The sequence below is a fragment of the Vombatus ursinus genome, unplaced genomic scaffold (genome assembly GCF_900497805.2).
Source record: "Vombatus ursinus unplaced genomic scaffold, bare-nosed wombat genome assembly UNPS02014812.1, whole genome shotgun sequence".
Taxonomy (NCBI): Eukaryota; Metazoa; Chordata; class Mammalia; order Diprotodontia; family Vombatidae; genus Vombatus; species Vombatus ursinus.
The window spans coordinates 75403988-75429548 of NW_020954590.1; the positions used below are offsets into that span (position 1 = coordinate 75403988).

The 25561-nt window shown below is 37.4% G+C and overlaps 1 protein-coding gene across 1 annotated transcript in view; it reads left to right on the plus strand.

The window, feature by feature from the left end:
• The window catches only part of LOC114053992 (lipoxygenase homology domain-containing protein 1-like), a 657625-nt gene that overhangs the window by 63206 nt on the left and 568858 nt on the right, over window positions 1-25561 (plus strand). Inside the window, 3 exon segments of the mRNA XM_027877094.1 lie at window positions 5597-5657; window positions 18177-18830; window positions 20078-20249. Of these exon segments, the coding sequence (XP_027732895.1) occupies window positions 5655-5657; window positions 18177-18830; window positions 20078-20249 (829 nt within the window). The 5' untranslated portion in view covers window positions 5597-5654.

The window sequence follows — 25561 nt, forward strand, 5'->3', positions numbered from 1 at the left end:
GCAAGTAGAGATTAAATAACTCGCCTAGAGTCACACAGATAGTCAGGGTCTGAACTTGGATTTGAAGTCAGGTCTTCCTGATTCTAAGTTCTATCCATTGTACCACCAGCTGCAACTGGTACAGATTGAAATTCTTCCATGCCTTCATGGACAGTTTCATTAATTTCTATGGCCAAGTGACATTACCTTGCCCAGTAGATCTGGAGATGAGTTTCTCTGATTTTAGCCAGGCTAATCCTTGGTTGACAGTGTTAGTGGATAAGGAAACCTTTGTGAACCAACATATAGGAAGATTTAACATTTTGTTACTACATTTTTTAAACTTAAAAATTTAGTTTAATGAATCATTACCTTTGTATAGAAAACACCTATATTGTACTCTTTATTGAATAATGTAATATCTTTTGGCATTAGGTTAGTTAACATTCCCACTGAATTAATCAAATAAAGCAGTTCTTTGAGAAATAAGAGCATGAAAATTTGGTAGAAATGAAAAAAGTGGTTGGATTCCTTTTACCGTGGACCAAGGGGGTATGAGATAATACTTTATATGGTTTTCATTCAGCCTTTGCAAATATTCTTCTTTAGAATTCTATGATTCATTGGCCTTTATTCTTCTTTCTCTGAACTTTCTGTTTCTTTTGATGATTCCTCTTTCTTTCCCTTTTCCCAAATATGGTCATTTGCCAGGATTCTCTCTTAAATTTCTTCTATACAATGAATTAACCAAAATGGACTACTTACATTTCTCTGAAAATGTTTTATCCTTTCCTGACTTTTTGTTTTTGATTATGCTGTCCCCTTACCTTAGAATGCCCTTATTCTCCATGTTCAGTTCAAATGTCAGATCCTCACAGAATCACAAACTTGAAAGAGGCCTCCATAGCCAGTCAATGCAACCAAGCCTGAAAAAAAGCTCTTCTATACTATTCCTGACACGTGGTGATCCAACTTTTGCTATTAGACTTCCAGTGTTTCAGAAAAACCTGGAAAAACCTACATGAACTGATGCAAAGTGAAGTAAGCAGAACCAGGAGAACAATTTACACAATAACAACAATATTGTTGTTAAAGATAACCATTACAAAGATAATCAATAATATAAAGATAATCAAGTATGAAAGACTTAATAACTCTGATCAGTACAATGTTCCACCAGAACTCCAAAGGACTCATGATGAAAAATACTATCCACCTCCAGAGAGAGAACTAATAGACTCAGATTGCAGATTGAAGTATATTTTTCCCCTTTATTTTCTTGCCCCTCCTGGCCAAAAAAACATAGCTAATGCAGAAATAAGGTTTGCGTGATGTCATATGTATAATGGGCACCATATATCTTGTTTTCTCAATAGGTGGGAGAGGGTGAGATGATTTGTAATTGAAAATAAATAAATAAATTTAAATTAAAAAGAGAAAGATTGGGACAGCTAGGTGGTGCAGTGGATAGAGCACTGGCCCTGGATTCAGGAGGACCTGAGTTCAAATCTGACCTCAGACACATAACACTTACTAGCTGTGTTACCCTGGGCAAGTCACTTAACCCCATTAACCAGCCAAAAAAAAAAAAAGAAAAAAAGAAAAAGATCTCCAGTGACAGGAGCTCTTTCCTGAAGCAGCCCATTACATCAAATCTGAACCAGTCTCCTTGCAGCTTCCATTCACTACTTATAGTTCTTTCTCCTGGGGGTAAGCAGTGGTATCTTTCACATGCATGAAGATAGCTATCTTGTCATTGATTTCCCCTCCCCCCCATTCTTCTCCTGCTTGGGTTAAGCATCCCAGCTCTTGCAGCTAGTCCTTGTGTGGCATGACCTGGAAGCCCTTCACCATATTGGTTGCTTGGTTACCTTCCTCAGGATACTCCCCAGCTTATCAATATCCTTCCTAAAATGTGGCGCCCAGAACAGAACACAATACTCCAGATATGATCTGTCCAGGGCAGAGAACAGTGGGACTATCACCTCCTTATTCCTGAAAGCTATGCCTCCATGAATAATTTTCTAGCTGACCTCGATGGAAGCCTTCTTTTCCTGTTCTGAACTCCCATGTCATGATGCTGTACTACTCTATGGTACTTGAACATAATACAAGGCCTTTTGTATACATTTTTTATCTTTCCTTCTAAAAATAGATTATAAAGTTTCTTGAAGTTAGGGACCAAGCCCTCATTTATCTTCTAATCCCTCACAAGTCCTAACATAATGGGACATGTTAAGTTCTTAATAAATGTTTGTTGAATAGATAAATGCATAAATACATATCTCTAACCATGTACTTGATTTTAGATGCCAGCTCTAAAAACTTATCTTTGGTTGTAAAGTGTACCAGAAGAACCATCACCTTGATTTTATTTTAACTCTGATTATCTAATATAGAAACTACTAATTTACTACCTCTCCTTCTTCCTCTGGGTATTTTTGTTTCTCTCCTTTTTTTTTTTTCACTCTAGTTGATGTTGGTTATCACGTTTTTCTTTTCAAAATCTTATGAACAAAGGTTGGGACGTATTAGCTTGGTAAGAGTTCACAGAGGTCAATGAAACAGTACATTAGTTAAATGCTTCAAAGAATCTTATCAGTAGCAGCATATTAAAAAAATGCATATTTTTTGGAACACTTTTCTTGGACAGGATGTAAACAGATTTGGAACAGTTAGAAAGTTTAACCTAGACCCAGGTTTATAATGTGATAATTTCCTTTGTGATTTGATGGTAGTTCTTATTTAATACCTTAGGGAACACTTATAATTCCTTTAAAATATCAAATTTAGCAAGTATTTATTAAGCATGTAACAGTTGCAAGGTACTGTATTGGTAGGTCCTTATGGGGTCTTGAATTTAATGATGTGTATATATAGTTTTATCTATTAGTAGCTTAAAAGTGTACTAAGACTTGTACTAAGACTATATATCACCTACCAAGTGAAAAGCTATTTCTTAGGCGCTAGGTTTGATATGGACATAAATGAGGTGTACTCTTTCCCTCAAGGAACTTTTGACCCAGTAGAGGAGTTAAGAAAAGTACACAAAAAGAGGTATGAACAAAACCACACAAGGTTTAGGAAGGAGGTGAAATATTTTCAGTTGGAGGAGTCTTCGGGAAGAATCATCAATGATAGGTAAGCTAGATGGAGAAGAATGTGGAGGGCCACTGAGGTGGAACAAGTGATATGAGCAAAGGGAAAGAGGGGAGAAACTTTGGTCTGAGGACTATCAACAGAACTGTCTGTTTATAATGACAATTTTTCTTTCTTTCTTTCTTTCTTTCTTTCTTTCTTTCTTTCTTTCTTTCTTTCTTTCTTTCTTTCTTTCATTTCTTCTTCCTTTCTCTCTTTTGCTTCCTTCCCTTTCTCATTCCTTTCTTCTTCTGTCCTTTCTCCTTCCTTCCTTCCTTCCTTCCTTCCTTCCTTCCTTCCTTCCTTCCTTCCTTCCTTCCTTCCTTCCTTCCTTCCTTCCTTCCTTCCTTTTTCTTTTCTTGTCAGGGATAAGACTGGGAAAAAAAGTTAGGGTCAGATTGCAGCTAGACTTTAATGTCAGAGTGAAGAATCCAGACTTGATTCAATAAGCAGTGTTATAGGGATAAGGATATGAACCTGTGTTTTCATTGCAATAGGGAATTCCTGGATAGGGAAACTCTACCACTACAAATTCGCACTTCTCTGCAACTTAACAGTCTCAGAGAGTTGACTGGAGTACTAAAAGGTTAAATGACTTGTTCAGATCTACACAGTCAGTGTGTTGTCAGAGATGGGACTATATCTTAGCTTTGAGGTCAGCTCTCTGTCTACCACAGAAGGGCTCTCAGAAGTCAATTAGTCCAATCCCCTCTTTTAAAGATGGGGAAACTGAGACTTAGGAGTTTAAATCACTTGCTCAAGATCCTTCAGATAGTAATTGTTGGAGGTAGGATTTGAAACCATGTCTTATGATCCTGGACTCAATATTTTTGCCATTGTATCATGAATGCTAAGCCACTGAAATTTGGAAGCAGTTGAATGACATCTATTGTTACCATTATCATGGATAACTATGGCAGCACCATTCAGAATGAATTGGAAAGTGAACTGGTGGGAATTATCATCTTAAATTTGTGAAATTGGTTGGGTGTTTTGTGAAGAACAACTATATAAATTAAGTCTGCTAGATGGTGTAGTAGATAGAGCATTGGGCTTGAAGTCAGGAAGACTCATCTTTCTGAGTTCAAATCTGGCCTCAAACCTTTACTAGCTGTGTGACCCTGGGCAAGTCACTTAACCCTGCTTGCCCCAGTTCCTCAACTGCCAAATGAGTGGAAAAGGAAATGGCAAACCACTTCAGGATCTTTGCCAAGAAAATCCCAAATGGGTTCAAAAATAGTTGTACATGACTGAAATAACTGAACAACAAATTATACAAATTCAGTTGGAGATATGGACTCCACAAAGCAATTTGAATGCTTATCAACTGATATATTACTGGATGCTTACAACTGCTTTTCAGTAGCATGGAAATGGACTGTCCCAAGCTTCAGGGATTTGTACAGCTGTTTTCAGAGATACTTCTAGGGACCTGAAACTTTTCAGTTCTTCCAAGGTGCTATGATAAGGGGCGAGGTGTTTCCTCTCCACTGCCACAACAAGCTCCACCGCACTAGCGCTCCTCCTCACCCCAGGACCGTCCCTCAGAACTGTGACCCAGATCCAAGCACCGGTAAAGCAAGGGATTCCTGCAATTCCCCTCTGATCAGCCACTCGATTTTCCCTCAGTCTGTGGACCAGAAGCTCAGGAGAGAGCTGCTGCCCTTCTCTCTCATCACAGTCCCAGACTTTTCCCACTGACCTTCTAAGTTGTCTTTGGTGTTCAGGGGTTGAGAAGTCTGGAAACCGCCACAGCTGCCTGCAATTCAGTCCACGGCCTGCGCGCCCACGCCAAACTGCGCTCCTGTCCCCACCCGCTACGATATACCTTCCTGATCAACCATCCAGGCTGTCTTGGGCTGGAAATTTGTTTTATTCTGTTTTTTTTGTGGGTTCTGCTGCTTTAGAATTTGTTTAGAGCCATTTTTTTATAGGTATTTGGAGGGGTTTGTGGGAGAGCTCAAGCAAGTCACTGCTTTCCTTCTGCCATCTTGGCTCCACCCCCAGTAGCATGGAAATGGTCCAGGAAAAGGCACTTACCCTGAATGGACATGTAGTCTGAGTATTAGAAAAAGAGGTATTTTCTGCCTTTTTCAGAGAATATAGGAGTAGATGGAGAATTTCACTCTTCTTTTTATTTCTTAGAAGTTCCATATGATACAAGACATATGAGAAATGAATAATTTATGGCATGACTTGAAGATTATTGGAGTTAGAGTGTTAAGGACCTTAGAGACCAATCACTTTACATATGAGGAAACTGAGGTCCTGAGAAAAAAAGTGACTTTTCCCAGGTGTATTAAGCATCAGTTATGATTCAAAGTTTGATTCTCTGATGATTTCAAATCTGCTTCTCTGAATTAAAATCCAGTGGTTCTTCCACTATACTAAAATGTTGAGGAAAGTGGGAATGTTTACTATCCTTCCCCACTAACCATAATCCACTTTAAACCTTTTGTTTCTTGCTTTGTCCATGTAGGCTTTACTCCTTGACTACTTTGAAGTCAACATCGGTATACCTATCTAAGCCTGGAGATATGGTAGGTATATTTTGCTGACTCATACATTCAGCATCATGTCATAAATCTTAAGCCCTGGTATTTTTCAATAGACTTTAGTAGGCAATGTAGACTTTTTAAAAAATTGAAATATATATTATGATTATTAGAGTTCTAGTTAAGCTTTTTCATGATAAGATTAGCAAAATTAAACATTCTACTTCTTAATAGCTAAATTGCATAGCTTATAAGTCATTTGCATAATGGAATGATGTGGCAAGTTTATAGGATACATGATTATAAGCACTTCACTAAAAAAAATCAAATTGTTTTAAGCCCTCATCTTACAAAGTTAAGCAGAAAAGAAAGTGTAAATAGTTGTAATACATTCAGACAAAAACATTTTCCTTGTTTTTTGATGGATGGCTGTCATGTGTTTTTCTGTGTAATTAATAGTTAAAAACTATACCTTACCTATGATGAGAAGCAGTACGGAATAGTGAGATGAACACTAAATTTGTTGTTAGAGCTCTTGAATTTACCTCCTGGCTCTTGGGCAAACTGCTTAATCTGGCTGAAATTTCACTTGGAAAGTGAAGGTGCTGAACTAATCAAAATATTCAACCTGGGACCCATGAACATGTTTTTAAAAATATCTTTATGATTATATTTCTTTTTTAAATTAAAAATTTTTAAGGAATGGGAATTGATTTTTCTTTTCAACCCACTCCTATCCCATTGGAGGAAAGAAAAAGAAAAACAAAGTCTTTGTAACAAATATACATAGTCAAGCAAAACAAAATTTCTCACTGATTGTGTCTAAAAATATGTCCCTCATTCTTCACTTGTAGTCTATCACCTCTTTATCAGTGTGTGGCGAGAATGCTTCATTGTTGGTCATCTGGAATCGTGGATGGTCATTGCATTGTTTAGAGTTTTTATGACTTTCAAAGCTATTTATTTTGGGAGTGTTGTTGGTATTGTATAAATTATTCTCCTGGTTCTGTTAATTTCATTTCTCATCAGTTCATACAAATGTTAAAAATGCTTTGGTTTTAAAATATTGATGTTATAATATAAGGCTGTTCTTTTGGTTCTATTCACTTCACTCTATTCTTTCCATAGCTCTTTGAAATCTTTCCCCTCATTTCTTATAGCACAATAATATTTTGTTACATTGATACCCCATAATGTGTTCAGTCATTCCACAAGGGCTGAGTATCACCTTAGTTTCCAGGTTTTTGCTGCCAGTAGCAGCTGGTAGAACACTGGGCCTAGAGTCTGGAAAACTTGAGTTCAAATTTGGTCTCAGATACTTATTAGCTCTGCTATCCAGGGCAAGTCATTTAACCTTTATCTGCCTCAGTTTCCTCAATCATAAAATGCAGATAATAATAACACCTAGCTCAAAGGGTTGTTGTGAGGAACAAATGAGATAATATTTTAAAAAGTACTTAGCACAGTGCCTAACTCCTAGTAGGTGTTTGATAAATGCTTATTTCCTTCCTTCTACTAGAAATATTTTTGGTATATTTAGGCCCTTTTTTTCATTCTTTGATCTCTTTGGGGGTAGAGGCCTAGCAGTAGTATAGCTGTGTCAAAGGATATATTTTCTATGTGTTTCAATATAATGGTTTTCCTTTGTAATCTTACGCATGCTGTTTTATACATTTAAAAACACTATTTAAGGGGCAGCTAGGTGGCACAGGAGATAGAGCACCAGCCCTGAAGTCAGGAGGACCTGAGTTCAAATCTGGCCTCAGACCAAACACCTGACACTTACTAGCTGTGTAACCCTGGGCAAGTCACTTAACTCCAATTGCCTTAAAAAAAAACCAAAACAGTATTTAAAGAAGGAGGGGGTTCCATAGGCTTCACCAGGCTGCCAAAGGGGTCCACAAAACAAAGTATCTGAGACCAAATTTTAACTCAGGTTTTTCAGACTCTAGGCTCAGTGTTCTACCTACCAGCAGCTGCTGGAAGCAAAAGATTGGAAACTAAGGTGATGCTTGTCACTTGTGGAATGGCTGTTAAAATCTATTTCAACCTTATGACTTGATGACCTTCAAATATTAATCTTTAGGCAGAGAGGACTCCTCCTCCCCCCCCCCCAATCTGGGAGATTCACCTGTAGGTTTATTCTATCTATATCCATCTTGAAAATAGCCTCAATAAATACTTATCAATCCCCTAGTATGTGTAGAACACTTGCTAGGCGCTGAGGGAGAGATAGAGATGAAATACAACATAGAGTCTCCCTTTAATGAACTAATAAATTAGGTGGATAAGACATTTTTAGGATCATGGACCTTTAAGAGGTAGGGGAGACCTTAGAAGTCAATTAGTCTAATTTGCATATTTTTTAAATGAGAAAACTGAGGCCCAAAGAGCTAGGGAATAACAGAATTGGGACTTTTGACTCTGAAATCAGCATTATTTCTACTACACTTACATATTTACCGGAGATATATAAATAAAATAAATATAAATCAAGGCGGAGGAAGAGATGATTAGTCAAAATAGAGACTGGGAAATAAATTCTGCCTCCCCTTCTCTGATAAAACCCTATGATAACAAATGCCAACACCATGACAATCTTGTTGTTGTTCATTCATTTTAGTCATGTCTGACTCTTCGTGACCTCATCTGGGGTTTTCTTGGCAAAGATACCGCAGTGGTTTGTCATTTCTTTCTCCAGCTCATTTTATAGATGAGGAACCTGAGACAAATAAGGTCAAGTGACTTGCCTAGGGTCACACAGCTAGTAAGCGCCTGAGGCCAGATTTGAACTCAGGAAGATGAGTCTTCCTGACTTTAGGCCAGTACTATAATCACTGCACCACCTTGCTGCCCACTGTGACAGTCAATGTTTCACTAAAATGTTTCTGAGCCATGTTTGATGACCTATGTATTTCAAGCCATGTCATATGCAACAAAATTTTTTTAAAGTATGTTGTAATGGAAAGATAATTGAATTGAGAGTCGGAATGTTTGTATTTTAATCAGTGTAAAAGATGGGCAGATGAAGCCTAATGATTTATTGGATTTGGAATCCATTGAATTATCGGGCTGCGAAATAAATTCCTCTTTGCACCCCAGCCTAACAGAGACAATGAAGTATTCCTTAAAGAAATGGAGAAAAAGTTTTGTGGTAAAGACTAAGAAAAATATTGTATTAAAGTGACAGTAACAAATTCTGATCTACATGTAGAGTTTGGAGTGAGGAAGGAAAGCAGGACCACTGAGTACTTGGAGGTGAAAAACAAATCTGAAGCTCTTTCTGAAGAATGAGGTGCTGGATGCTAATGCCTGCTATGTGCCAGGCACTGTGCTAAGCATGTTACAAATATCTCATTTGATCCTCACAACAATCCTGGGGTGTAGGTGCTATTATTATTCCCATTGTATAGTTGAGAAAACTGAAATAGATAGACATTGATGACTTGATTTGAGTAGATTTGAGAATCTTCGGCATAGAGATGATAATTAAATCCATAGAAACTCATAAGATCATCAAGTGGAATAATAAATACAAAGAGATGAGAGTGGGACACTTGGTGTTAGTAGGTGTAACCTAGATGAAATTCCAGCAAAGGAAACTGAAGAGTAGTCAGTTAGGAAGAGAACCAGGAGAGAGTGATGTTCTAAAAAACTGACTGACTGATGTGTCGCATGATGCAAAGTCATGTTGCTATATTTCATCTCCATTTGGAAATTTTTGTAGTTACAGAATGTTATTATTTCTCAGTATATAAATAGATTTATCAGACTTCATCATTTACTCAATAGAGATAAGACTTCCAATGGAAGTCACTGGAAATAAAATCACTGCAACATTTTTTGAGGGAACCTTTTAGGGTGTGATGAAGATACTCAGATTTTGAAAACTCCCTTGACTATCTTCTGACAATAATTTTTATATAGCTTTAAATTTAAAAGTGTTTTTAATAATTAAAATTACCTTCTTTCTCCAATCTCTAATGTATCAGTTTTTGTATTGTCATGTTCATGATAAGTATTTTTTCACATAGAAACTGCTAGCAACTGTTTTTTTTTTAACTGTTTTTTCCCCCTCTATTTTTCAACATCAGGAAGTCTACATCATGCTGTAGAGGAACAAATTATTCATTCGCCTTGTTTTCTGAGCATTTATTTGGATGTTTTTGCAGCAATAGTTTGTTAGTTCTTGGCATTGACTTTCATTTTTGATTACACTTTCCTTTACATTTTTGGTGTGATTGATACTGTTTCATTGTGGGGCTTGAATGATCCTTTAAATGCTTGACTTCCCTTCATCATCAGCTGTTGTAATATCTCTAACAGTCAATGAAGTGTGCTCTTTAAGATTGACAACTTTTGTATGTTTCCTTGGACTAATAGCCATTTTTTAAAGTGACAATTAAAAGCATGATAAAAGACATCAATGAAAAAAAATATGTATGACAGAAAATCTAGCATGCACTGACAGAGAACTAAAGGTGGGGAAGGTAACTAGGTGGCACAATGGATATAGTGCTGGGCCTGGAGTCAAGCACACCTCAGCTCAAATTTGGTTTCGGACACTTACTGACTGTATGAACCTGGACAAGTCACTTAATCTTTGCCTGCTTCAGTTTCTGTTGTGATGAAAATCACAACAGAGCCTACCTCACAGGGTTGTTGTGAGATTCAAGTGAGAACCTATTTATGAAATGCTTTGTACGATGCCTGGCACGTAGAAGGTACTACAAAAATTATTATTCCTTTTCCCCCATCCCTCAGTCTAGTTTCATCTGGTCAAAGTTAGCTGTTCTGAGTCAGTTTAGTGTCAGTAGAATCCTACACACATGACTATTACTGACACAAAACGAAACTACAGCACAGTTATCACTTGTCCCAAGCAATTCACAAAAAACTATATGTGTGTGTATAAACATAAATGTATGTGTGTATATCTCTATAAATATATAAATCTCTACATATGCCTGTCTGTCTGTCTCTTTGTCTCTTTATTTTCCCATCAAAAAATGTTGGGTTTGGATTAGATGGGCTGAAAGATCACTTACCCTTCCCTGAATCTGAATAGTCTCCTTGGTTTCACTGTGCCAGGATTGTTCCACCTCCTTTGTAGTATCTTGTTATTTGATTTTCATGAACATCTGTATTTTTCAGGTATCATTCTAGAATGTGGGCAGAAGCTAGCCAGAACCAGTCAGGTAAGGGGTTGGCACTGGGAAAGGTAGACATAAATCCAGTCTGGAGAGAGGCTGAAGTTTCTAGGTCCCATAACTGCAAGAGGTGAGAAAAATTAAATTCAACAAACACTTATTAACCACCTCTTTTTGCCAAGTTCAATGTTGGTTGTTGGAGATACAGTGATAATAAAAAATGAGCACCATTTGTATATCGGTTTAAGCTTTGTGATATGCTCTATATACATCATCTCATTTGATGCTCGCAACCACCTAATGGAATATGAAGTATAGCAAGTCAGTCAATAAGCATTTATTAATCATTTACTATGTGTCTGCCCTGTGCTAAGCGCTGGGGATAGAGAGAAAGGGAAAAACTGTTTTTGTTATCAGCTTGTAATGTAATGGGGAAGAAAACATGTAAATAACTATACATATATGCAGTGTAAATGGAAGGTAACCTCAGAGGTGGTATGGTGGATATAGTGCTTTGCCTGAAGTCAAATGGACCCGAGTTCAAATCTGACCTCAGACGCTTACTAGCTATGTGACCCTGGGCAAGTTACTTAACCCTGTTTGCCTCAGTTTCCTCCTGTGTAAAATTAGTTGGAGAAAGAAGTGACAAACCACTTTAGTACGTTTGCCAAGAAAACCTCAAATGAGGTCATGAAGAGTCAGACGCAATTGAAAATTATTGAACAACATCACAGGGATGCTCAGACGCAGAGGTAGGCAAGATCACATTCCAGGAATGGGGGATAGTCAGTGAAAAGGCACAGTCAGGAGACAGAGAATTGTCTGAGAGGAACAGCTCAAAGGTCAGTGTCACTGAGTCACATAGGGCAGTAAAATGTAAGAAGCCTAGGAAGGCAGGAGGCGGCCAAGTTGTGCCAGTCTTTAAATGCCAGAAGATCTTGTATTTTATCATGGAGGTAAAACAGAGCCTTTGACATTTATTTTAGGAAGAATGACATGATCACTGTTGCACTTTAGGAAAATCACTTTGGCAGCTGAGTAGAAGATGGATTCAGTGGGGAGAGATGAGACAGGGAGACTGGTAAGAAGACTATTGTAGTAGTCTAGGCATGAGGTGATGAGACCTTAAATTAGGGCAGCAGCTATATGAGTGGTGGTAAAAATGACAAGATTTGGCAACCAATTGTATGTATGGGACAAGTGTAGGTGAGGGGTTGAGGATGACACTAAAGATGTGTGCCTATATTATTGGGAAGATGATTGTGCCATTGACAGTAATAGAGAAGTTGGGAAAAAAGGATTTTTATGGAGGAAAGAAGCTATTTTGGACGTACGTAGTAGATGTATATCAGACAGTTCAGTATGTCCATAAAGGCAATTGGTGATACAAGATTAGAGCTCAAACAGGGGTGGGGAACCTGAGGCCGTAAGGCCACATGTGGCCTTCTAAATCCTTCAGTGCGGTCACCAGCTAAAAAGCATGAAGGGAGAAGGACAGAATATTAGCAGGCAACCATGGTTAGCAGGCATGTTCTAGATGAAAATTCAACAAAAGAGACTGAGGAGTAGTCGGACAGGTAGGAAGAGAACCAAGTGAGGACAGTGTCACAGAAACCCAGAGAGGACAGAGTATCAAGGAGAAGAGGGTGATTGACAGTGTCAGGGGTTACATAGAGGTCAAAATAGATGAGGCAAATATAGCAATTATTTTTTCCTATTTTACTGATGGTAAAATTGTGATTGTGAGAGGTTTAGTGATAAAGTCAGTCACCTAGCAAGTGTCTGAAGTGGGATTCAAACTCAGTTCTTCTTGACTTCAACTCTAGCAAAGAATTCAGGGAGGCTGGATAGAGGTCAGGCTGTTTAGCATTGTCTGCATTCAGGGGCAAGGTGAAAGTGTCAGTCTATTATACCAGTTTTTGATGGTAACAGAGGGTGGCAGGTCAGAAGAGGCAGTGAGTATATACATTGAGTCCATAGCACAGAACCTAGTCAAAAATCAAGGAGATCTGTGCAAGTAGCAAGCCATGCCTGCTATCTAGTTAGGTAGAATCAGGAGGGAGCAGAGAGGTAGCTAGTTTTTGGTAGGGAGGCCCAGTTTTAGTGTTCTGGATTTCATCCAATGCCAATACGAAGAGATACATAGAAAATTCCTAATGCAGGGCAGATTTCAGGGTTCAAGGGTTCAGCATGGGCAGGAAGGAAGAAATATAGTGCTTGTTCCACATGGACCGCACAATAGTGTCTCCACCCTGTTTTCTTTCCTAAGCTTATGCACCCTGCTTGGTGACAGGTGAGGAATGCCTGTCTAGGGATGCCATTCATGTTCATCTTGTGCAAGGCTAAATAGCCAAACTGTTTACCCTGCAGCCTGAGCGAGGCAGGCTTCCATTGATGCTGCTGAACATAATTGCAAGGGAGCTAACCCTAGTGAAATAGTGAACCAAGAGCAAGTAAGCCTCAGACGGCAAGGCAAGGAGGGGTAAGGAAACCAGAAGGCAGAGGCAATGGCACAAGAAACAGAACCAACCAAGAGAGATCCTCTATAAATGCAGATTCTCTCTCTGTAAACTGACATTTGTTTATTGTCACCAGAAATGTCTCTCTGGAGAAAGTTAGGTGGTTAGCTACAGACAGAGGTCTGTATTGAAAGAAAACAACAGGATTAGCCCAACTTTTATTAATATCATTAATTTTAACCGGGTAGTTTGTCACAAAATATACATCTGAGGCAAAAGTGTGCAGTCGTGCGAATTTTGTGAATTGAAGGATAATAAGTCAGAAGAAAACATAGATACAGATTGATTTTTTTAAAAGCAGCAGAATAGGCAGAAGTTGGCAGAATGTATAAGTTAAAGGAATCAGCTGTCACTGGGATTCTCTTCTTGGTACCCTTGAGGCGCTGTGCAAAACAGAGATGCGAAGCTTGCTCAAGTTCTGATTAGGAAAAGCATCTTCAAATCAGATTAGGTCACTGTTAGGCATTAGAGGGAACAGTTGCCATCTGTGGAGATACTGTTTTGTAAAATCCTGAAACATGTTCCAATCTCACTACAATTAAACATAGCAGTGCAATTGGACTGTGTCTTCAGAAACAGTCTTTTGTCTGTCTTGAGGTGCTACTTATTTTCATCTTGTGCAGTGCTAAATAACCAAACTCTTTACCTTGATAACCATTTGTATTACAGTTACAATGATGTGGCATTAAACAGTATGAATGCTAAGGGGGAAAGAAGCTTAGGTCATTATATTTTCTTTTTGTAATGAATTTTCTGAACAAACATTATTTCAGAGTTATTTATTCCATGGATCAAGTGTCAACCATTTTTTTAAATTTTTTAATATAAAGAAATGAGAATTTGAGGTTGTCAGGTCTGAACAATGGGTGAGAAATACTAGTAAATTAGAGATGTGCTTACTTGTGAATATGACACAAAACCAGAAAAATTATACAAAAAAAGAAATTCTAATTAGAAAGATACCTGAACTTCTGAACCTGCAACTCAGCAGATTTGGTTCTGATTGTCATCCAACCAAAACCAGCACTGACTGGTGATTAGCATCAGCTCAGATTAAGTTAATTGGCTTTAGCCAATCCCTAGGCAGACACTCATTTGGAATAAACCTGAAAGTGTTTCGTTCATTTCACCAAGTGAGGTGGTTAAATAATCAATGAAATTCATGTAAGTTAACAAACAAATTGAAAATCTTTTTAAAAGAAAACTTTTAAGGAAGACTTCGATTCCTGGTGAGTACAGAAACATTTTTCATTTTTCTGAAATAAGATTTTTTTTAAGCTAGTGTTATGGAGTTTTTCTTTTCAGTTCAACTTTATTTTTGCTATATCTTTATGTTGGACATAAAACTATTATCATGCTACGAAATGGTAATAGACCGTGTCCAGCACACCAGCAGTGTTAACTGTATGGTATCATTGAAGATATAAAGAGTAATTTAAATACTCTAGTATCTTTGTTGGTTTGTATTTAAAAAAGACTAGGTTAAATCTAGTTTACTCAAATGTAAATGAAGTTGACCTGAAATAATGTGTATAGTATATTATCACACATGAAACACTTTTTTTTCAGTTTCTTTTATGTTAAATGTTTGATGTATAATTAGGCGTGACAAACTAGACTTTGTTATCTTCTTTTCAGTTTTAGACTTCTTATAAGTTGCTTTAATTTATACTATATAATCAAAATAATGAAATTTTACATCTTTAAAAGCCTATCATTTCTGTGATTAAGTGAGTCACAGGGAGACAGAAAAAGCTGTGTGGTAGAGATAGATGTTTAGCTTACTGTAAGATGTTTTGTTGATTCAGCATTACCATTTTAATTATCATAGTGAATAAGTGACTTTAAAAAAAAATTCTCCATATAGTATTCTTAAAACTCCATGGTCTAACTTTAGACAATGAATCAACTAAAAAGACAACTACAGGCATGGTAAGGTGGAGTAGGTTGTTCCCAAATGACTTTTTTTTGTTGTTGTTGATTTAGACTAATAGGGTACACTAAACTGTGATTTAAATTACTTCTTTCTGAAGTTAGTTCCAAATATACATATATGGATGTGTGTATGTATTTGTATATGTGTATATATGTGTGTATGCATATATACATATATATGTGTGGGTAAACAGAGATGCTGAAAAGGTAAAATCTACAGGCCTTGACAATAACTTGGATATAGGGGGTGAGAGATAGTGAGGAATCTAGGATGATTCCCAGGTTATGAGCCTGAGGAACTGGGAGAATGGTGTTGTCCTCTGTAATAATAAGGAAGATATAGGGGTGGGGAGGGTTTAGGGGGAAATATACATATATATACATATGTGTATGTGAACATATATGTACATACACACATATCTATATATACATATCTCCATATATACACACAAATGAAATTAAACTATGTAAATGTAGGTACATATTAATACATATATGTATATGATCAGGTAAGCATATGTGTGTATATATATAGATATTGTATGTGTGGCATATATTTGTATAGATAGATGGACATACATCTATATATATTTATATTTTTCTACAAACTTCAAAATGCAAAGAATTAACTTCACTTAAAATAGGTAGAAATAAATATTAATAAGTATTATATATGTCATTCTATTCCCTTCTGCACATTTTCTGTTTTATTTTTTGTCATTAATTTTTTTGATACTGGGTCTTCCTATCTTACCCAGACTAGAAGTACAGCAGCCACTTCTGGGCATGGAAGCTTTGATCAATTCCATTTCTGATTTGGGCTACTTTCCCCCTCTTTAGGCAGCTTTTGGGGACCCCTTGCTCCCAAGTGCTCACCATACTGGTGCCAGATTTAATCTGGCCATTAGCCTTACTTTGGCTCAGAACTCCCAAGTGCAAGCCATCTACCAGTCTTGGCCTCCCCTAGCATCAAGGATTATAAGATGTGCCAGCACACTTGGTCATATTCTACCTTTTGGCTAAATTGGACTCTGAACTGGTCCCTGACTTTATTTTCTACTTTCCTACCTCTGTGCATCCATTCAGGCCATTCCTCATCCCTGGAGCACACACCCTTTACATCTTTGCCCATGGAAATCCTATTTTTTTCAAGGCCCAGCTAAGGTGTCATATCCATGATTTGTGTCAATGTTATACCCTTCCCCAATTAGATTGTTAACTCCTTATGGGTAGGGAGTATGCTGGCACCTAGCACAGTGCACATCACATTTGTTGAACTGAATAGAATTAATGTGTGTTCTGTAATGCTATTCTATCAGTTTATAGAATGAAAAGCATGTTGTAACTAAGAAAAATGGATGGATTACAAAGATAAGAGGAAGAGATGATTGATTGGTGACGGCTCTCGTGGCAGAAGAGAAAGCTGTACAGCAGATAGAGACGTGGTCAGGGCACCCAATAGAGTGCAAAACAGAACTGACATTAGAATGTAATATTCTTGCTTTTTGGATAGTCTGTATTTCCTTTACTTTTATAGGAGAAGTGTGTGACTAAAGGAGGACACACGCTGACCCATTGCCTTTGAAAGTTTTTAGTTTGCCCTATATTAGAGCATAACAGCTTAATGCATTATTCTTACAGAGTCCTATTTAGCCCAACTGATTTACCAATGTTAACTCCTTAATCTCCACCATAGCTCAGCAGCATAAGAATAATAAGTGTTGTATCTTTTAGTTAGATTTCAAAAACCTTTCTATTGGCTAAAGGGACAGAGGACACAGTTATGTATTTATACATGTAAATTTAAACATGAAGAGAAAAATGCCTCTGAAACCCTACCATTGTAGAAAAAGAACCCATCAACATGGACACTGTGTAGGTATCTGTTCAGATAGGAATCATCAGTAAATGGTGATGTGAATCTAGAAGTATGATCTAAATGTGAGTGGTTTGTTATATTTTTATTATGAAACAGACAAAGACTTCTCATCATTTCTATTTTATAGATGGAGGAGTAAGTACTGAGAGATTATGCAACCTGCCCAAGGTCAAGTAAGCGGTTCTCATGACAGGGATGAGAAAGGATTACAATTTGCTGACTCAGCTCCTCTGCTGGAACCTCTAACTTCCCACTCTTTCTGCTTTGTGCTATTCTGTCTTTATTTTCTCAAGCACCATAATTGCTTTCATCCATTGGAAGAAAACATCTAAGTTCTATTCTGATCTCTGAATACATTTTCCTAAAGAATACGCAGATAAGATTTGCAAATTACACTGGTGATATATGAGGGAATCTTAGATAACAGCTTGGATCTATTTAAGTGGGTGATTGGGGCCAGATTTATAGCGAGTTTTAAATTACAAATATACTTTTTTTTTTCATCTTTAGAATGCTGATTACATTTATTCAATTGGTTCAGTTTTTCTTTAGAACTTACCGTTATTTCTAAGCTGTGGGGAATGCTTACTGTTTCTTAAGACTCCAGTAATTAAGGTGATTTAATACAACCAAAAATGCAATAAAATAGCACAAAACAAAAAAAAAATACAACCCAGAACCAAACAAATCCCTCCACAACAGCTCACTTTCCAGTTCAGAGACTGTGGTTTTAGCAATTAGTGGAAATTTTCTGAAGGCTTTCCAGTTCTCTGAAGTTTGGATTTGGGAACCATTGATAGGGGGATCACAGAAGATATAGACCATTGGACTTGAGATTAAAATCCTGTCTCAGACGCTTACTAGCTGTGCCATCTTCTTTAAGTTCCTTAGCCTCTCTGTGCCTCAGTTTCCTCATCAATAAAATGGAGATAATAGGATCTACTTCATAGAATTGTGAGGATCAAACAAGACAACAAATGAACACTTATACAAATACTAGCTCTTATTATTGCTATTATTACTATTACTGCAGGGTTTGTTATTATTTGTTTGAATTTTCCTTTTTTCCCCTTGTCTCTAGATTCCAGTCAAAATGAGTGAAACTCCTTCCACTAACTTTTCAATGATTCATGCAGCTTCTTCTGAAGGCCAAGCTTCTTATCCTCGACACTTCAATGTCACTCAGCCAGTTGTGGCCAAAAGAATTAGTTTTTATAAGAGTGGAGACCCTCAGTTCAGTGGGATCCAGATGGTTGTCAACCCTCGCTCTTTCAAGACTTTTGATGCCTTGCTTGACAACTTGTCTAGGAAGGTCCCATTGCCCTTTGGAGTCAGGAATATCAGCACCCCACGGGGTATCCACAGCATCACCAAGCTGGAGGACCTAGAGGATGGCAGGTCATACATCTGTTCCCACAGGAAGAAAATACAACCCATTGACCTGGAGAAGGCTCGCCAGAAGCCCCTGCCCTGGCAGAGCACTAGACCTCTCAGTGCTCGTCGCCGAGCTGCGCAGCTGGCCAGGGCAAAGGAGTTTGGCCCGGCTTGTCGAGAGCTTCCTGTGGTGGTTCAGACCCCCAGAAAGCTCTTAGTTTTCAAAAATGGTGATCCAAGGACTAGGCACATTATAATTTTGAGTAGGAAGATCACCCAGAACTTTGAGGCCTTTCTGGAACATCTGACTGAGCTCATGCAATACCCAGTTGTGAAGCTGTATACTACAGATGGAAGAAAGGTAAGAAGGGACATTTGAGAGAAAGCTACCCCTACTTAGTGGTATTGTCACCAACTACTGGAATGAAGTTTATTTACTCTTTTTGTTTCAGGAATGCTTGATCAATAAATTATTTAAGGAATTACCAGACATTCATCAAGCTCTTACTATATGTTAAGTACTGTGCTTGGCCATAGGTATGCAAAAAAAAAAATCATTCCTGCCCTCAAGGAGAATACATTTAATCAGAGGAACCATAATGATAATATTAAAACTAAAATGGCTGCTCTTTAAGGTTTGTCCTGTAAGCAGGCATAACAATGAATGGGACTAGAAGTTATATTTAATTTGGGTGCTTGGGGTGGGGAGGGCAATATCTTTGACTTCTTTATGTGTCCACAAGGAAAAAGTGTGTATAGGTATCTTCTTTGCTGACTTTAGTGTGTAACTAGAGGAGTACTTTATATTACAGGCAGTTCATTCTCTAGCTCAGAGTAAGGTGTAAGACTGGCAACACCTTGAATACTTCTTGGGGGTTGGGGTTGAGGAACACAGAGGACAGATGTGTCATCCCATATGTTGTTATATTTCCCTAGCTATACCATAGGATCTTCAGGGAGACTGGACCTGCCGTTTCTTTCTTTCAAATTTGCATAATGAGAAATAGCATGTGAGGTTCATAGAGGACCTGCCCTGGAGTCAGGAAGGCCTGGGGTTCAAGTTTTTTCTCTGGCACATTCTCGCTGTTCAACATGGACACATCACTTAATCCTGGCTCAGACAACTCTTAAAGCTTAAAGCTATAGTAGAATTGATGGATAATAAGAATTTCCAATGTAGGAGTTCTGTGTGCAGATGAAATCATAGGTCCAGAGGGGAAAAATAGTGTTGAAAGCACAAAGAACTTTCACCTACTACCCTAGGAGTTCAATAAATTTTTGTTTGTTTCCTATAAGCCTAGGATATTTATTGAGCTGATTGAGGCAATAAAATAATAATAACAACTATATACCGTAAAATATATAAAATATATGAATAATAAAATATATACAATATATACATACATAAAATAAATAAATATATGTATATATATTTATTTAGGTTTACAATCTCCTTTACATACATGATCTCATCTGAGATGTAGGTTAGAATTGAAAATGACCACGTTGAAGGAATAAAAACCTTTATTACATGTAGCCGTTGTGGCCATACTTTCCAAAATGCATATTGTTGCCTGTTGCTGATGTGACTTTTTCTCTTTCTTTGAGGTGCCCAGCCTACAGGCAGTTATACTGAGCTCTGGAGCTGTGGTGGCTGCAGGAAGAGAACCATTTAAGCCAGGAAATTATGACCTTCTGAAGTACCTGCTTCCTGATCAATTACCAAGGACCTCCAAACGCATTTACCCAAAAGGACAAACTAAACCAGAAGGCAGAAAAAGTAAGTCACTTCGAAAATAGAGCTTCTATTTTTATTCATAAGGTTTTTGACAGCAAGAGAAAATACATGTTGAAATGGACCAATTTCTTGTATTGTAGGAAAGAAAATAAAAGAGAAATGAAAACTGAAAGGTGTTTCTCATTCTAATCTGGATTTGGTTATCCCATATATCGTAATGTTTTTCATTTTATTTTTTGATCATGAAAAAAAGGTACCTGCCTGAACCACTGTCACATCTCCTCCTTTCTACAACCTATGCCAAGCTGAATAAACCAAACAGGTTGTGTGATGTCTTGCTTCAAGCAGAAGGGAAATGTCGTGGTTTCCACCTGGTTGAATTCTGCAGTGATATTATAGCTTAGCACCAAAATTATCTAGTGACATTCAGTTTGTTTCAGCAAATGAGCAGAATTGCCATAATTTATCAGATCCTTAATTCCATTCTTCCCAACTTTTTGTAGTCATTCCTGAATCAATCCAGGACTTTTCAATCCACCTTTCATTAGTTTAGAGAAAAGATTCAAAGTGTTCAGTCTAGAGAACCAAAAACCTTGGGCTGCTGATTCTGAAGAAAATGCTGTAAGCTGTGATGGGTGCTCTGTACAAATAGACATACATATACATATACATATGTACATACATACATATACACATACATATATGATGGAGTCAGCTTGAACTGGTTCATAAGACCCAATTAGTAAAGTTTCACTGTGATCATTTAAACTTCAGAAACCTTCAAATGCTATAAGTGATTGTTTTGGTGATTGTCTAGATTTAAGAAAATGATGGGGAAAATGTTAATAATGAAGATTAAACTTAAAAGTATATCTTGTGTATATTTTTCTTCCTGGAGAAATAGTTGTTAAGCATTTTCCATCATGATATTGGTTCTAGGGCACTTAGTGTTATCAGAGAAAACTTTGGGTAAATGATAGTTATTGTCACTTGCACCTTTTTATTTTCAACCCCTTTGGCCTTTTGAATACTATATGTTTTGTTTTGATAGTGGTAGGTAATGAGTGCCTCACTCATTCTTAAGGAATTAATATTTGATTTGTCAGCCACATAACTCTACTGTAACATATATACCAATTCTTATATATGGTCAGAATAATACAATTTGACAGAAATGTGTTTCCTATGTTTTTAGTAACTGCATCTCAATATTTTTAACTGAGGTAGAAGAAAAATTCTCTTGTAAAGCTATCTTTGAAAAAGGAAAACTACTTTTGTTGTAGAATGTGTTTTATGAATATAACTTATTAATAATGTAAGGATTATAGGGCTATAGACAACCCCTTCATTTTATGATGAGGCAAGTGAGGCCCAAGGTGTTAAGTGACTTACACTTGGTAATTTAGATGATAGTGACGGAGCAAGGACTCAAACTCAGGTGCTCAGACCCAATACTTAGCACAGGGCCTCACACATGATAGGTGCTTAATAAATGCCTGTTGACTTGACTTATCTCCAAATTCAATGTTCTTTCCCCTCTACCAATCTGTCTCTATTAAAGACGGAAAAATGAGGTCATACATATAAAGCAGTGCTGGAGATCTTTGGAAGATATGAAGTCTTTAAATCTATAGTATTATGTATCTTCACCTGGTCCCATAAAAATGACTGAAGTAATGATTGAATTGAACAAATTTAATTTAAAAATTTGCATTTACAAATCTAAAGGAGGTATATGGATTCAAAGACAGCATTGCAATGTTTCACTTGCTTGCCATTGAAATGAGGTCAGAGTGGAGTGCGTCCTTGAGTTCAGTCTCTTTTTATAAAAAATATTTTCAAAGGAAAGAAAATAAATCCTGGGTCTCTTTTTCTTTCCATGATGCCACTGTTTATAGTAGTTTTTTCCTATGCTTGTAATAAAAAGGACCTGAGGCTGAGTTCCTCCACTCTGAGAGATTCTGCTCAAATTAAGGCCAGGTTATGGCTACCAGTGTACCACTGCAATATCACCAAAAGCATCTACTGCTACTCTCTAATGACAATAAAAAAGACCAGTGGATATTTGGAGATGATGAGAATTGAAGAGTCATTTGACAATGAAAACAATAATCGAACAAAATAAATGTGATGTGGATCCCAGCTTTGCTCCTGCCTCTGCTGGAGGTGTTTGTGCTATCTTAGATTAGTCAGAGGGTGTGCCTTTTGGTAGGTAATCAACTGAATTTAAAGGATTCCATGCAGTTTGTTTCAAGGGAATTAATTTTCAATGTAGTTACTCTTAAAGCTGTTAATTGAAATGAATATAAAAGTGATTATTAAAACAGGTACAAAAATAAGAAAAAAGCCAGAGGAATTCAAATGAGGCTTATTTACCTAATGGCAGTGTACAAAACTTAAAAATAAATTTTAAAAAATGGAGTTCATTGACTTGAAGAGGACAGATGCTAAGATGGTGATAGTGATGATAATAAGAATAGCAACCGATCCTGTGATTTCATGGGAATAGGAAATTCCCAGATGAAAAAGCTTCCTTATCAATGCAACTCAACACCTTCTCCATAATCCACAATTTTAGAGGTTAAATGACTTGCCCAAGGTCACATAGCTTGTATGTGCCAGATATGGAACTTGAACCCTGGTGTTCCTGGATTTGTGGCCAGCTATGCCACAATGAAATGGAAGACTACTTACAAAAAATATAAGTTGCCTAGGTTATGTTTGGTTATACTCTGAGTATTCACAAGTCATTCACATAATTTGCTAATTTTTATAGTTGCGTTATACAGAAATTCAGATTATTTTTTTTCTTCCAAAATGATTGTTACTCTGTGATGTGCAACTCACTGTTGCCGTATTTTTGTGGCCTTTATTCATGACTAGAATTCTCCATGTGAGAAATATGTCTTTTACACAGCCAATTCAATAAGAAAAGTTGAAAAATAAAAGAGAGAAAGAGAGAGAGAGAGAGACAGAGAGACAGAGAGAGAGAGAGCATAGATGGCAGAGTAATTGCTGACCCGCTTTGGTAGAGGGAGTTTCCTCATTGGGAATTTTCTGGACTAATGAAATCACAGGTTTGGTCCAAACAACAGTAACAACATTACGCATTTTATATTTGAGGACTCAAAGTGTCCAATGGATAGTAACTTATGGGGGAACAATTTTCAAATGTGGGAGCAATATGGAAACCTTATCCAGGGTATACAAGTACACTGTTCTGGTTTACATGGGACCCTTCTAAAATGAGCTGTGTTGAGATCATGGAAAGGATAATTGAAAATTTATATTTTACCCATTATCTAATTTTATTTGATTTATTTCATTATATTCTCCTACACTAATTGGTTTGCTTTTCTATTTTTTCCTATCTTTTTCCTTTGCTGCTTTTCTCCATTTGGATCCTTTGTCTTCTTCACCTCTGCACCATATTGTGATTTCGGGTGACATTTACTCTTGAAATCTTGAAAGTGATTATGCGCAGGCCTTCAAGCCCGAGGTCTCAGATTTACTCTCTTTCTTCTGACAAAATTTATAGTAACGATTGCAATTCAGACTGCTCTCTTGCCCCTGACAATTACTTGGGCTTGGAAAAAAATGATTCTCAGGCTTGTGAGGACATATCAATAGTACCTTCTGAAGATGACATTGAGAAATCAATTCTTGTTAATCAAGATGGCACTATGACAGTTGAGATGAACATTCGATTCAAGATAAGAGAGGAAGAGATGGTAAAGTGGACAACCACTGTCCGTAGAGTTGGTCTTCTTAACGGCGACAAAAAGAGTGAGACGTGTGGTTTTCCGATCAGGACAGAGGATCAGTCACCTGCTATAGAAAGTTCTACCTGTACCCAATCCACAGATGTCCCATTCTTGGAAAAATGTGAAAATGAAGAGGACAACTTGGCAAAAGAAACAAACTCTCAAGTGACAGGCAGAGAAAGTGACATTTATAATGGTGCTGTTTGGGAGAATACTCCTGTGAACACAGATGTCAGTGAGATGCCTCAGCATCAGGTCAAGCATCGTTTTCATCGGCCCCCAACACCTGGTCCCAGAAGAGTGCGGCAAAAGAAGTCTCGAGTAGAAAGCATTACTTTGGTATCTGAAACAGAGGTTGAAGAAAAGATGATTGGGCAATTTTCCTATAGTGAAGAAAGAGAAGATGGAGAAGGCAAATCTGAGTATCACATGTTCACACATTCTAGCAGTAAAATGTCATCAGTGACTAACAAACCAAAGCTTGCTGAGTTCAATAGTGAGAATCTACCCAAGGCTTCTCTTGAAAGCAAAACTGAAGACAGGCTGTTTTTGTCTAGCCCAAAAAGTGGTGACCTCGTAGAAATTACAAGTCAAAAGACTTTAGAGGTGGCACAAAATGATAGTTTGTCACAGATTGTCCAGGATAAATCAGTTATGGAAGAAGGTATAGTTTGTATGAAGAATATTATGCCTTATGATACAATCAATGACAGGATTAGACCTCTTCCAGCAGACATTACCCACTTTTGTGTCAGTGGGTCTGGAACTGAATTGTCCCATGGTGAAACTATTTCTGAGGTCCCCACCTCAATGGATCCTTCTACTGTAACCACCAACATTGATAAACTAGTGAGTGAGTTTGCTCAGTGTGGGCTAAGAAGCACCCCTACCAGTGAAAGGCTGATTTTACCCTCTGGACCCAAAAAGAAAAAGGGGAAGAAGTCTCACTTGCAAGTGGTAAATTCAGAACAGAGTCAGCTCAACAGGGAGAATGCAATTAAAAGAAGTCTTGATAAGAATGAGAAGGTGGACTTCAACAGTGAAACAATCCAGGAAGCCATGTCACCGAGCTCACACTGTACAGAAAGAACCGTGGTACTTCAGGTTGGGAGCAAGAAGGCAGCCAATAGGACTGTCTATGCAAATGGTGTATCTTCTAAAAGCAATCTAGACCTCACTATTTCTAAGACACTCCCATCAACTCAAGTCCCCGCTGCTAGAAGAATCAAGAATAATGGACTTTTTTCAGGCAAAGCAAAACACAAAGCAGTTAAAAAAATGAGCTTTGCAGGATCTATAAAGAAGGAAAGTAGTCTGGAGAAAAAAGATTTTCCCCAGAATGACATTAAATATTGCAAAAATACTTTTGGTATTGAAGATGCACATCACATACTTAAAGTCAGGAACCAAGTCCCCAAGTCTTTCTATGTACGGAAGTCTGTGGCAGCAGGGTACATGATAGGAACTGAAAAGAAGAACATTTTTTCAAAAGTGAATAATTTAAACACATCTCTAAAAAATCAGAAAAAGCAAAAACTGGGTAAATTGAAGTCAGACACTGTTGAAAACAAACAGCATTCCAGAACCTGG